At 43.1% G+C, this 14,661-nt stretch overlaps 1 protein-coding gene across 1 annotated transcript in view; it reads left to right on the top strand.

Annotated features, from left to right (window-relative positions):
* LOC118110872 (ankyrin repeat domain-containing protein SOWAHC) overlaps window positions 1–12,800 on the top strand; it is an 18,120-nt gene extending 5,320 nt beyond the window's left edge. Inside the window, exons 3-12 of the mRNA XM_047340357.1 lie at window positions 1–40; window positions 1,342–1,458; window positions 4,192–4,248; window positions 4,429–4,530; window positions 5,241–5,252; window positions 7,197–7,199; window positions 8,985–9,077; window positions 10,472–10,544; window positions 11,061–11,156; window positions 11,258–12,800. The exon at window positions 1–40 is cut by the window's left edge and continues 146 nt beyond it. Coding sequence (XP_047196313.1) covers window positions 1–40; window positions 1,342–1,458; window positions 4,192–4,248; window positions 4,429–4,530; window positions 5,241–5,252; window positions 7,197–7,199; window positions 8,985–9,077; window positions 10,472–10,544; window positions 11,061–11,156; window positions 11,258–11,436 — 772 coding nt within the window. The 3' untranslated portion in view covers window positions 11,437–12,800. The remainder of the gene's footprint in view (window positions 41–1,341; window positions 1,459–4,191; window positions 4,249–4,428; window positions 4,531–5,240; window positions 5,253–7,196; window positions 7,200–8,984; window positions 9,078–10,471; window positions 10,545–11,060; window positions 11,157–11,257) is intronic.
* The last annotated feature ends 1,861 nt before the right edge of the window (window positions 12,801–14,661 follow it).

The following is a 14,661-nucleotide window of genomic DNA, read 5'->3' as shown; positions in this document are numbered from 1 at the left end:
CCAGCACGAAAGACGGGATGAGCGCGCGTCACGTGGGGAGGTGAATATATGAAGCTCGTTATTCTCCTTTTTTTTTTTTAAACGTTAAATAAATTGTGGGAGCGACACTTTGTGCTATCGTGCTGCAGGACAACGTGTTTACTCTTTGTCTGAGCATCGCATTTACTTCTAAACAAGGTCGTCTTTGTCGGCGCCTTTTCTCTCCTCGCACGTGTCGGCCATCTAACTAACGACGGCTCTGTGGCGTCGACGCACAGACGAACACTGTGGAACAGGGAATAAAGCTCTTCGGATGGGGGGACATGTAAGTTAGCCGCTGTGAGACCAAAGGGACGGTCAAAGGGCTTATGTCTTTACATAAAGGACGGATCTGGTTAAGACTAATGCACAGAAGCACTTGACTTTTGTGAAGATAAACACCGCGCGTTATATGTTTAATGCACAGTAATCCTCTGGAAGTACTTCTACATATTGTTCCTGCAATAAACTTGAGCGTGGAACCATAGATTTAAAGGATTAACGTGTTTCATGCTGCGGGTTGAACCTCCTCACACATGTTTTGCTCAAACAGGCCCTAAAGTAAACATTATGTGTCCACACCCAGATGGTGAAGGATCGAGCCGGCGAAGCGCTGACGCTGCCGTTCACCTCGACACGGTTCAACGTTTGACCTTCGGAGAAAGTTTGTGTTTGTAGCTCAGTGAGAAGCTGTTCAGAGTTCAGCTTATAATCAATACCTTGACTCCTCCTTTTTCGGAATTATCGACTTAATTATCCCTTTAGGAAAAACAGAGCAGGTTTTGGTTTTTAGGAAAATGTATATATTATATTAAGGCTAAATCTCACGAGGAGCTCTCCCCGGCTTGGAAGCTGCGGTTGTTGCTGCCCAACCCCGATAAGCAGTCCTCCAACAGGGCTGCTTAAGTACAGTGTCAACAGACGTAAGACACTTGAAGACAGACACTTAAAGTATCTACAAATGTCTCAAACCCAAATAAAACCGGATTAAACTACACAGGCAGGACATGTTTGCTTCCATGAAAGCGAGAGCCTCTTGCTGGATTATACAGGAGACTATTTTGTTAATTCAGAAAAAACTGAGCAGCAATTATTTGGTAAAACGAAAATGATCTCATTAATTGTTTAATTAACGAGACTCATGTAGAGAAATTGCTTGAGATGGTGTTCACTTGATTACTTGTATATTTGGAAGTGAGATCAGATCCCCATTGACCACAGGAGACACGTTCAGGACGTATTTCAACATCAGGTGCGATGGTCGGTTGTGATCGGATCCCTCAGGACAGATGTTAACAGCAGGTGTGAACTGTTCTCCTACAGGAGCAGCGGACAGGAGCAGTCACCAGGCAGCTCCCTCCACCTCCTGTCATCCACATCCAGGTTCCCTCAGAGCCGAGCAACGGGGACGAGGAGCTGGACAAGGATTCAGGGTCAAAGGTGACAATTTGACTGATTGAGAGGAAGTGGACGAATATATATACACACATATACATATTATACATGCATTTTCACTTCCATCTTTATAGAATAAAACTAGTGAGACTTCACCTGCTGCTGCATTAAAGTGACGCACAGATTCATGCACTAATAGTTATATTCTGACGATATATAAAACAAGAGCTGAAACAAATAACTGTTAAATCAGCCACTACCTTTTATAGTTTATTGATCTTTTCATCCTTTTCAAACTCAGATTTTAGCCTCTGAAATGAGAAAATTTGCCATTTTCTTTTCTTTGTCTTATTAAATAATAAGTAAAACATTATTAAAGAAGAATAAAATGCATATTAACTGATAATTGAAATAACTAATGCATGTTTACTGATATCTGTCTCATTTGCTGCTGTTATTTTATCTACATTATTTCATCTTTGCATTTATATCTATATCTATCACTATCCACTTATATCTGAGCACTCACCCTCACTGCAGTGGTCCCCGTGTCACCCACCAGGTGGCGCTAAGTAAATTACCTGGATTTGTCACCTACAGCAGTGGGTGGAGGGAGGAGCGGCGGGGGGGAGGAGGAGGAGGAGAAGGAGGGCTGGTGTGAGAATCTGCATCTAAATGAAGCTCCCTGTTATTATGTTGAGCAGCAACATGTTGGAGCTCATTAGAAAGATAATAATCACTTGTGTTCATTACAGAGGTCACAGAGAGATATGGGGCTTCGCTCCTCGCTCGGCACAATAGACACATGAAATATGTTGGAATGTGTTAATGTGGAGCCACAATGGGATTAAGAGCGTTTGCTGAAGGTATTAGTCCCTTTGAACTTTGTATTTAAGGCCGTCGACGGTTGTTTCGTATCAGAGAAGTTACCTGGCTCGTTATTATTAATCCCGACGCCCGGGGCTGTAAACTGTGAAGTCCGTCTCCCAAAGGCTGATGGGAAGTTTCATTTATCATATCATTATTTCAAGTGAGGGATCATTCCTTTAAATGTTAACACATATATCAGGAAGTGACTTATTTGATCTTCAGCTGATTACAGTAGATTTCAATAGAGAGGATATGTGTGTTGGCTGAAAGGATCTGTCCTGGGCAGGTGAATAGGTAAAAATAAATCACAGCACAGAAATGCAAAACATTAAATGAGAAATTTGAGTGTTAGGTTCAAGTTGAAGAAAAGAAATTCTGAGATTTCGAGAAGAAAGTCTTGAAGCCGAAGAAAGTTTTAATATAACATGAGAAAAGAGTTGGAACTTTGTAATTTCACAAGAATAAAGTCTGAATATTACGACGAGAAAATATGATATGGAACTAAAATTGGAGCATTGCAATTATAAAGACTTAATTTTACGAGAATAAAAAAAATAGTCTGTAGAAATTAGAAATTCGACTCATTGTAAAACTTTGAAAACTTTGTGAATACAGACGTGACCAACGATGACATCACGACCAAACGTTTCCTTCTCCAGTCAAGAGACGATTTCCTCCAAGTCTCTGCTTCTTTCTTCAGAATAGACATAAGAATGAGAAAATTAATAAATCTATGTATAAGCTATTTTAAATTTAGCCTGATACTGATGAGCCAAACTATTAAGTAATAAAATATGACTCAACAAGATGCTATGTTGTTGAAAGAAGTTGTTTAAACTCTGTGACCTTGTGGTCGTATTAAGCAGTGATTCTCAACCTGGGTCAACAAATATAATATATATATTTTTATTAATTGACATATTTTAGACTGGGAATCATTTTTACCTTAAATTGTGTGAAGCAGTGATACAATCTGAGTCAGACTGGACGTTAACAGGTTGAGATTCACTGATCTTACAGCAAGTTGATCCAATTTAGTTCAATTTTATTTGTAAAGCACCAAATCATCACCTAAATTATCTCACCTCACTTTCCACCAGTCGCATGAGCCAAAAATAATCTTCTTCTGATTTAGATTAATCCTAAAATTCACTTTTGAAACACAGAAAAGCCCAAAAATAATAAATAAATAAATCACCAATTCCGGCTTCTGATTTATCTTCTATGATAATAAACTAAATATCTGTGTGTTTGGGACAGTTTGATATTTGATGAAGGGACATAAATTGGTAGTGAGAATAATATGCGGGGGGGTTACTGTATTTGCTGGCAGTCTCGTCCCCTCTCTGTCTTTTTCCTCGTTATTATCGGCCTCCAACAAAAGCACTAAAGAAATGGACGTGTGTCAGAGAGCAACAGGCTGGATAAATACTGCCCCCGAAACACTTTTCATGTTCAGCTCGCTGACGTGTGACGTGAAAGTGTTTCAACATCGTTTCTGATCTGAGAACGATTTGCTCGCTCCAACATAAATCAGCCGAAGTGACAGTTTTACACTCGCGGGCTCGGTCACGACTGTGAGTTCCTCCCCTCGACCACTTCAGGCCCGAGGACAACAACTGTAGGCTTGTTGTTTTTGGGGTTAATTGTTAATTGGATTGTTATTCATTACCCCTCGTGTGTGAAAGCGTCACCTCGGCCTTGCTCTCCCATTACCTCCCTCCCTGTCTGTCACCCTTTGGTCGCGTCTCGTCAGCTGGAAACAGCACAGCAGCGTGACCTCGCTCTGAGTGTGTGTGTGTGTGTGTGTCTGTGTGTGTGTGTGCAGCCTGTGAAGTTGTGTGACGGACACAGTTCAGTTAACGTGTGTCACCTCTGAGTAACAGTTTTCTGTTTCCTGTCTCTCAGTCCGAGTCGGAGCAGGACGAGGAGGGAACCGGCAGCTTGGGCTCCGCCGCCGTCGCCGTGAGTCCAATTAGTTTTTTTTTGTGTCTTTTCCCAGAAGATGTGTGAGAAAACATGAGGTGAAGTAAAAGTCAAGTGAAGCAAGAGCATGTGACAGGAAATGGAAAAACAGGATGTGGATAGTTGTGTGTGTGTGTGTGTGTGTGTGTGTCTAAACACCCCCCCCTCTCTCTGCTCCAGCTGGATCCCATAGAGAAGGAGTGGATCTACTCGGCCGCCGGCGCTCGAGTCCCTGACCTCTCTCAGCTGCTCAGGCAGGACCCCTCGCTGGCAAACAAGAAGGTAGAGCTGCCCCCGATCTGCCTCTGAAAAGACACAAATTGGATCTTGTTCTCAGATTTGTGGCCATCTGCAGCGAAAGTGACACAACACAATGCATCATGGGACGAGAAACTCAAGCAGACACACGTTTCAAACTAAATTCCAGGTTCGACAAACGTTTTAGGAGGAAAAATGTAATTCCAGACAAATAGAGCTCAACAACTCGGTTCTAGAAGTAAAAAATCCGACGGGATTGTCTGGACATCAACTGCGTTATAGAAAAATAAAGTGTTTCATTCACCATGAATTGAGACTCAAGTCAACCTCCCTCCAGTATATGAGCGTTTAGTCTTAACACATATTCAATGAATCTGATTTCTAAAATCCATTCAAGGATCTTCAATATAAGACTTTTTTAAAAGTTGTGTGTTACAATATTGAATTTCAAAAGACTTGTAATGCAGGTAATTAATCACAAATACAGATTTGAATGATCCGTCCTTTTAGCCACTCAAACATCAAACAGCAGTAACGTGAGGACGCTGTGTTCTTCACGTGTGAAAGTTACTTTGCATGTGTCTGAATTTCTTTCTACTTCAGTTCCTCTGACTTTGTAGTTCCTGCAACTATTTGGTCAACGAGGACTAAACCTGATATTGTCTCACTGCTCCGGTTCAACTGATTATTAATGGTTTTGTGTTTCTTTTCTTTTGGGGGGCGTGTCAAACCAGGACTTCACCTCTGTAAGTATTTTACGTGTCACGTGCTGCTAACTTTAAGTTTATGTCGTTATTTATTAAGTCGCTGTCTGTGACGTGAATTCTGACTTGAAGCCTCTTGTGTTTTCCCTCTGACGCTCCTGACTGATGGTGACCGTCCTTTCAGGGGGTAAGTGTCCTCTCTCTATCATCACCTACAGGCTGAGGCTACATCCACACATCCACGCCTCAGCTGCGCCTGGCGTCCACACAAGAAGTTTGGAAACGCTGCTGGTCCCAGTTTAGTTTGAAAACTCTTAAGATGTTTGGAAACTATTTTCAGTCACGGCGTAGCCTTCGCTGATTCGTCAGGCTCCCGTCACGTGACCTCCTTCCAGAAGAAAACAATCGGCCTCGGCTACAAGTGTAGAAAACAACATGGAGAATCAATCAGAAGCGTTGCTGACCTTTTTAAGATAAGATGAAACGTTATTGAGCCACACACCAGGGAAATTCTGTTGTTACAGCAGCAGGCAGCTCAGAATAGAGATAGACAAGAGAATACAAATATATAAAAGAAAAGCAATAGAATAAAAGTAAATTAAAAAAAATCCTGAGTGTGTACATTATATACACCTTTTCACTTTAGTGGTTTAAAGTAAAGTAAAGGGACACAGGAGTAAAAAAACAATTTGTACACAAGAAAAAAACATTTTAAACTTAAGAAGAACCCGTTTGTACATAACAACAAATGTGCAAAAAGTTATTTTCTGTTTAAAATAGTGCAAATAGTATAAGTTCACGTAGTATAAATATGATACAACTGCTTGCGTAGAAGAGGAGTAAGTGAGCCGAGATGCTCATGAGGACAGAGATCATTTTAGTTTGAAAATGCCATTTTCATTAGTATGGCTGTAGCTTTATGTTTTTCAGAATAGAATCCGGCTCCTCGTGAAGGTTACGTCCGTCACAACAAACCACATCTCAGCTCGCCGCCTCTCGAACCCATCCGCCGATTCCTCGAAAACCACGTTTTGCTTGTATAACTTTCACAAGCTCACCCACTGGAGGTTTTCCCTGTAACGGTGTTTTCCGAGAAGCCCGTGTTAAAACATCCAGATCATGCATTTCAAAAGGTCCACTATCAAAAGGATTATGAAAGATAGCTTTTTAGCTCCTGCGCCCCCCTGACAACCCAAATCCTTTTATTTGTCTCCCTGTGCGCTTAAGAGATTTGAGCTCATGTTTGTTGTCCCTCCCCTGTGTCACAGTTCTCACACTGTCCTGTGGCCGTGGCGGACCACCTTCTAAGAGTGGCCCTTAAGCCCCTGCCATCCCCACCCGGACAAGATAGCACGGCCGCCATTGAAGTGCAGGGAGATGTAGGGGGGGGCCGCTGGGATTAAGGAGAGTCTTAATGCCCCACAAAGACTTCACCCACTTAAAGATAATCTGAAAGTAATAGAGCAGGCTGGGATTAATTGTAGAACAATGCTGGTTGTGTCCCTGGGAAGGTGCTGAGTCCCCCCCGGGCCTCTTTGATGTTCCCTTTAGCCTTCAGCCTTCCCCTGTGCAGCAGAGGTGGATGCTTCGCCACAGATAACGTACACTGATACCCACAATCCAAAAAGTCTCATGAGAACCAAAGGGCCTTAAATCCCAGGTGCTGACATATTTGATCTGTCCTGACTTTGCTCCGCAGAAGGTGCAAACCAGCACCGGGGTCTGAGTCCCGTGTTTGGCGAAGGACTGAAGGGATTACTCTTCATCCTGAGGAGACTTAAGTGTTTCCTGTTCTGACCAAATGTTTGTCGGGATCAGGTGGTTTTAGAGATATGCTCTCGAGCAGTGGTTTAACAGTGAGGTTGCTTAAAAGTGAAGAAGTCAGATCTCCTGTAAGTCTCTCCCTCTCTCTCCTCTCTCCCTGTGTCTTCCTGCTCGTGACGTGGACCTCTGTTCCTGCTGTGACGGACTTCCTCCTCCACACAGTTTGTAAGTACATCATTAGCCCATCACTCCTCAGCGTCTCCCTCTGCGTCCAGGGCAGCGTCAGGCTCACGGCTCATTGTGCCGCCCGTCGACGCGAGGCCCTCTGTAGCCTCCACTTCCCTCACTGGGGAGCGCGGGGTGGGGGGGACACGGCCGTCCCCGAGTGACGGGACAGGTGGGGGGTCGCCCCCGGTCGGTGGAAAGAGAAACGTGAGGCGCAGGAAGGGAAGACGCAGCATCCTGTCCGGCCTCGTCCATCACTCCTGCCCACGGGGGGACCCGCCGAGCCGCCTGTCAAAGAGCCCTCTGGTCAATCTGTCTTAAGATGTGACAGAGGACAGACAAAAGAGATGGAGACACTCCAGCCAGACAGCATCTATCACAATCTGTCTCTGACGCAGAGAGATGAAGCAACATGTCGCTTCCTCATCCCCCTCAGTGGACACAAGCACACATTTTTATCTGGCCGGCTGTTGGACAAGCTTTTTGTACCTCGCTCGGCACGATTAGCATCGTAAACACAAAAGGACGCGTGTCCCGTTCGGCCGTTAGTCGTAGCCCCAGTTTGTCTCTCAGAGGTAAACAAGTGTTTCTCTGGAACAAGAAATACTGGGTCTCGTCCTCACAGCTGTTCTGACTCAGACTCCTGATAATCCAAGAAAAGAACTATAAAAGATTTGAAACTTTTTTTATACTTCTTATCCAGGTAGCCAGAAGACAAACTGATTTAAATTCAGGAAAAAAAGTTGATCCATAAACTTGTCAGCAACAATTTAATGATGTAACCGATTGAGGTAAAGACATTTTTCTTAACTTAGTCGATCAAGTTTTATAAAATTGATTGTTTTATATAAAAAAAAAAACAATCTAATTATAGATGTCAGGTAAATGTAATGGGAGTAAAAAAGTCCAATATTTTACTCTTGATTGTAAAGGAACAGAATTTTAAAGTAGCTGAATATTTTAAATACTTAATACATAGTAGTATAGTATATATCCATTTGTTTGACCTTATGAATACGTCTATAATCTCAACAACTCCATTTAAGTTCCATGTGACTGCTCTCGAGCTCCACATGAGAAAAACAAAAAAAAGTTTTAAAAGTTTCCCCCCGTCCACTGTGGATGTGTAACTCTGAGCCGGCCCCTGTTCGCTCGGCCGTGTGAGGTCTCGACCTCGGTCGGCGGACGGCTGTGGTTGTTTAGCCGACATCTGCACCGACGCTCGGCTTCCACCTGCCGATGACCCGCAATTACGCAGCTTAAAGTGGTGTAGCAGAAAAGATCACAGCTGCGGACAGACAGGTGGATGTGGTTTGCACGGGACCGGCCGAGTTCCCTGCTCCGTACATGTGTCTATTATTATAGCATCTACACTTTGAGTATCTTAACATGTGGGTGTATCTGTAAGGGGGTGGCTTGTTTCCCTCCTTGACGTGTGCTGACAGTCGCGCGGTGATGTCTGGGTGGGTCTCCCCTCTGCGGGTCACACTAACATCATCAATCTTCCCCCTGGTGACAGGCGGCCGGGCCCCCCAACTGTGGGCACAGGGCTGTGTTGTTTTGTAATTAGGCTCCGTTAGATGGCAGGAAACCATCTCTCCATCCCTCTTTCTCACCATCCCTCCATCCATCCACACCCCTCCGTGCGCAGCTGGGCCCTCTGCCCTCGCCCCCGGCCAATGAGAAGCTGCCCTGGCTCGGCTTGGGACGACGCCACAGTGATTACCGCAGAACCGAGTGGTGGACAGGGTTGTTTTGAGTAACTTCTGTCTTGGTTTCTCACAGACGGCTCTGCACTGGGCGGCCAAACATGGCAACGAGGACATGGCCGCGCTCGTGGTCAACGCCGGTGCTGATGTCAACACCAAGTCAGTGAGTGTGTTCTTCTGTTTTTCATTGAGACGCAATGATTTCGAAAGGGGGCACTCCAACGGGTTCAGGACAAATGTGCAACGTCTAAACTTAAAAATTAGGACAAAGAAAAGTTTATCAATCATCAATATACGGGGGAAACGTACAGTGATGTCAAACACAAGTTTATTCACAGAAAGCACAAAAGCCACAACACGACTACAAGCCCCACAACAGAAACACAACCACAACGGAAGTGAGCGACAACAATAAAATGAGCAGAGTTACTTTCTGTGGTCGTGTTTTTGTTTTCTTGCCGTCTTTCCAACACAAGGCGTCATATTCAGCTCCTCTGCTGCCACATCCAAACGAGCAGATGTATCTACGTCTGTAAAACAGCTCTGAACTTTATTATGCATGTGGCTGCTGAGGAAACGATGCTCTGCTCCTCACGTTCAAAACACCGTCCTGGTCGAGACAAATTCGCTCAACTGTCAACAAGTTAAAACTACAATGAGCAAAACACGAGGCAACAGGAGAGAGAAAAACAAATCTCCTGCACTTTACATGCACAAAGTTTGTCGCACAGAAAAACATCCGAAGTCTCAAACCGAACCTAAAAATAATCAGGGTTGTCTTTTATATTTCCGACTTCAGAAAGTCTCCTCCAGAGTCGTGCATCTCGACAAGAAAACTACATTTTGTGTGTAAAACCAGTGGAGTGCCTCTTTTGGGACGATGGTGCTTTGTATTTTGCTTTTTTTGTGACGTGCACATCCTCTGATTTATCCACGATGTTCCTCTTCTTTCTTGCAGCATGTGAGTATCCAGGCTCCTATCAGGCCGCGCTGGGCTCGGTAGAATAAAGCTGCTTTGGTTTGAATCTGTTTGAAACAACAGGACGACGACAACAAGGCTACTGGTTTGTTCTGCCGTGTCCCCTCGGTGATGTAATGGTCCCTAAATGATCTCTATGAAGATGCAGCTGTGCAAATGCATTACAGCAGCACGTGGTGCCGGGCGGCGCTAATAAATCATGTCATGTCACGTTAATTGTTTCTCAAAACAGTGCGTCCGTGTGCCCGCGTGCACGACTCCTGAAAACTCTGCAATTTTCAGGGAATTACCAAGCAATTATGTTTTTATCATTATCGGGTGTTTCCATAACCTCTGCTAATTTGTCTCTTTTTTTTCCTCTCACTGCTGTTTTCATTGGCTGCGTTTGGGGCCTGGGAATCTCCAGGGGGTAGGTACCGAACCAAAACCCTCCTCAGTTCCCTCCCCGCAACTCACCAGAGTCAAACTGTCCCTTTTGAACTCCTCGGTCGTAGAAAGTAGAAAGAAAAATACTTAAAAACTTGACAATTAAAAGTTTTGAATTTTTCCATTTCAACGTTTTCCTCTGGTTTATTGTTCTCCAGGGTTACACAGCTCTGCACATCGCAGCGTTACACGGCCACCGGCATATTCTGGACCTGCTCTTACGGAGATATGGTAAAAAGTGTTGCTCACCTCGATAAAGCTGCTTTCAGACATTCACTGAACTCCGGATTATCTCTGGACATTCTCCTGAGGGGCTGTAAGTGAGAGGCTCCGGACTTTCTCCAGAGTTTCTCCTGCCAGCCCCCCAAGTGAAAACTCCAGATAATGTCCGAATGAGCTCATGTGTCAATGGATTTCTGGAGAATCTCCTCCTGTGTTGTGCATATGTGAAAATCCGGACCCAACTGTGAGGACATTCTCCGGAGTTCATGTCTGAAAATGGCTTGAATCGAATATAATTCTGTCCCACAAGTTTATGTTACAGAGTTAAACCCTTTATTTCTATTGGTTCTTTGATGGTTTTACTTTCTAAAACCAGTCAGTCAGATTAAGAGGAACAACTGGTTTCACTCTCATGTGGTTATTTATCTTTTACCTCTGGATTAGGAGTTTTTTTTGGTGTTTGGATAAATGTTTAGATGAATCTTACCTGCTGTTTTCTGAGATTTGTTTTCTAATTCTTATCAGGCGCCAAAGAAAACTTGAGGGATTACAGCGGCCACCTTGCCTTCCACTATCTGAACGTCAGAGAGCCAGAGGGTCCAGAGGAGGAGATCGAGCTGCGTGAGTCATAAATCATTTAATAGATAATAACTCTTAGTTTTGTTCATGCAAAAACACTAAAAACTTTCTCTCATCGATTAAAATTTGTTTCCCTCCGGTAGCAGAGCTTCACGTCACTCAGGCCAGGGAGCGGAACAGGAACAGGAAGTTGGTGACGCTGTTCCACTCCAAGAAGAAGTGGGGCTCGGCGGAGGAGCTGGCGCCGATCGAGGAGGAGGAGAGGACGCCGTCGCATCAGCTCGTCCCGCTGCCGTTCAGACCCCGAAAGTTCTCACGCTGAGGAGAAACGGTCACCGGGGAACGATTTCTGACTCGGACATTCTGGCTTTTACGTTCATATTAACACGTAACGTAACCCCCCCCCTGCATTTACCATGAAGTATTAATACTGTGTGTGTATATTAATTATGTACACACACACACACACACTCGCTGATGCACCTCAAAGCTCGTACAAGTACTGAGCACCGAAGCTTTAACTCTGAATAAGAATCGTGATGCTGCGCCTTTAAAAGTTTTATTAAAGCCTTTAAACTTTACTTCCTGTTACTTAATGTTACTTATGCCTTTAAAATATCCAATGAGCTCAGGCTACAGTGATTCTTTAAACTTTCTTCACGCTTGTTTGTGCTGAGGTTCTGACGAGAAGACGACAACTGGTCCGTGGAAGTGTCCAGAGTTACAGGATGAAGCTGGTTTTATTCTCTATTTTTAAACGAGTCATTTCATTCGCCACAGATTTGATGTTGTTGTTATTTACAGCAGCAGGTGAGAGTATGAAGGACAACGTGAAACCACAGTTCGAAGCTTCAGCTAAAATATTTTAACCTTCGCATTCGACATTGGAGCCGTTACATTGTGAATCTGAATCACAGAAAAATCCCATTTATTTTTCTGAACATAGATTTTGTTTATCAGCCACAAAATTGCAACCATCAAACGTCGACTTACCAAAAACTACGAGACGGTGAAACGATGTTAAAAGCTCTTATTCACACCGTCGAGAAGAAGTACTACATTACCCACAATCCTCAGGTGTATGAGCAGTGTCTCTGATTGGTGAAGCTGGCTGTTAACACGGAAATCTTTCACCATAACCACGAGAGTCATGTCTGCTGGGATCAGGTGGTTCGGCGCCACATCCCAGAACCACCAGGACTTCTCTGAAGCAGGGATCAGTCGCAATGCTTCATGGGATATGTAGTTCCCTTAAAATAATTACGTGCACAGTCTTGTACCTTTTGCTTTTGCATTTTCCAATATTATTTTTGCTCCAAATCAAATGTGTCACGGTCACGATTCATCTCGTAGCTGCTTCCAGGCTCCAAACTCTTTTTATGAGGATTTTATGAAACGAGAAATTAACTTCAGTTCTAAAACTGTTTGTTTGTTTGAAGGGCTTTTGTACTGTTCATCATTTCCATTTGTTGTGATAATTGTGTAATCTAATCCAAAAGGACCAGCCGCAGTTTCATTATTTGCACAATATTTATACAATGAAGATATTTTGGTATAAAAACTGTATTTTATATCAAACTGTTCACTGTTTATTTGTTTTTTAAACTAATATATGTTGCTGTGTGGCTGCTTCAATGTTGCACGGGAATTATCTCATCGTCCTCATAAAACACAGCAGAGCAACAACTTGTGATAACGCCTCTTTCTCTTTCCGTGGGACGACCAGAAATTCTTTAAAGCCGCTTTTGATCTTTCTTCAACTACCTGACTTGGCGGGCTGCAGATGGAGTAAATATGGGCCCCGCTAACTCTCCATACGGCTTTAAACCTTAATTCCTGATTAGCTGAAAAGGGCAGCACTTGCTTTCGGGTCCTGGATATCACACAACACAGAGGGGAACAGGGGCAAGTGTTTTTGTGCTTCATTTTTGAAGCCGGGATGTTTTGAGGGGGGGGGATAAGAGGGAGTTTCTGTAATAGATACTTATCTTACTGCCCTCAAGCCCCTCAAACAAAGTCCCCCTCTGAAGAGATTATAACCCAGGGAGGGCACATTAGCTCTAATCCCATGCTTTGAGGCCTCGCACCCCCATACCTCCCTCTGCCCCACTTATTTCAACCCTTCTGTTGCTGGGGGCACCTTGTATCTAGTGCATGTATGAGCAGGGCCTGTGGCTACACACGAGGGTTGTGTGTGTGTGCACTCATGTTTGTGTGTGAGTCATAGGGGGTGGAGCGACTGTTTCAATAGCACGCTGACTCTAATGAAAAGCATTGAGGGGTGCATACTGCTGTGTAACTGATTCCTCTCTCTGAAGAGATTAGGAGCTACATTGTTGGTTCGGTTGCTCATTTCCATGAGAGCACAGCCTCCCACCAGCGGCTGCTCTGCTTTGTTATTTTGAGTTGGAAAACACAGAGCCCAATGTCCCGGGCTTCCTTGTAACCATTGTTTCACAAATAGGCCAAAATGTAGATGTCACGTCACAGATGCCCAATAACCTCATTAGCTGCTCGCTGTGAGGTTGTGGGGAGAAGATGGTTCCACGGGCGAACTTCACTTCGTCCACTTTCTGCATCGTAAAACACTAATATATATACACATCTATTTTAACTCCACGTATTTAACACTCACAAGGAGTAGAAAGTATTTTAATAAATGCTCAAAGACACTGTAATGTACCTGTAAGCAGAAGAATGTGTTTATTAATACATCTGTCAACTACTATAACATATCAGAGAAAAACACACAGTTATAATAAAGTCAATTAGGTTTCCATAGGAGAAGATGTAGTCCTCGTTGTATATCATACATGAAGAACCATTAAAATATCCTTATTGCTGCATAAAAATACACCATAATCGGTTATAAATCATTAGAGCCGTAGGTTGGTCGATAATATCACAGACACGATTTAATCGGTTTAAGTTCTCCGTTATAAGCCGATATAAAAACTTAAATTTTACACAATGCAGAAATAAAATTTGCATTTGTGTTGAGATTTTACATAAAAAATTGTAATATTATTTCTTAATTCAACTTATATATATTTTAATTTCTAATAAAATCAATGGTTAAACGGCAGAATATCCTGAAAAAACACATTATTTCCTTTCTTTGACATAAGGGCTTGATAACAAACTTCTTAGGAATCATTACCGTCTTTCAAAAATACATAAATGTGGATACATCAGGAATTTCTTACTCCCTAATATTGGTATCTTCCTCCAAAAATCCGGCCTAGTTCTAAAACATGCATGAAATGCTTATATACTGCTTATGGATTCTTAATATGGGGACTTAAATTGTTAACCCACAAAATATTATTGTTTCTTATTAAATTTGTTGCCATCATTATATGAAAAAATCCAAATGGAAACTTCCTGTGAAAAGCTGACGTCCCTGAAACTTGATGGAGAAAGAGATCAGTGACTATAAGTGAACAGTAGAAGGGTTAAAAACATTGAACATGAACATGTAGTGATTTTTTATTTAAAGGATTTGTTCTTTAAGTTGAAAATCCCTCTTTGCTTCCTGGACAAGAAA

Source organism: Hippoglossus stenolepis, chromosome 6 (genome assembly GCF_022539355.2).
Source record: "Hippoglossus stenolepis isolate QCI-W04-F060 chromosome 6, HSTE1.2, whole genome shotgun sequence".
Taxonomy (NCBI): Eukaryota; Metazoa; Chordata; class Actinopteri; order Pleuronectiformes; family Pleuronectidae; genus Hippoglossus; species Hippoglossus stenolepis.
This window is presented reverse-complemented; position numbering and strand designations above follow the sequence as displayed.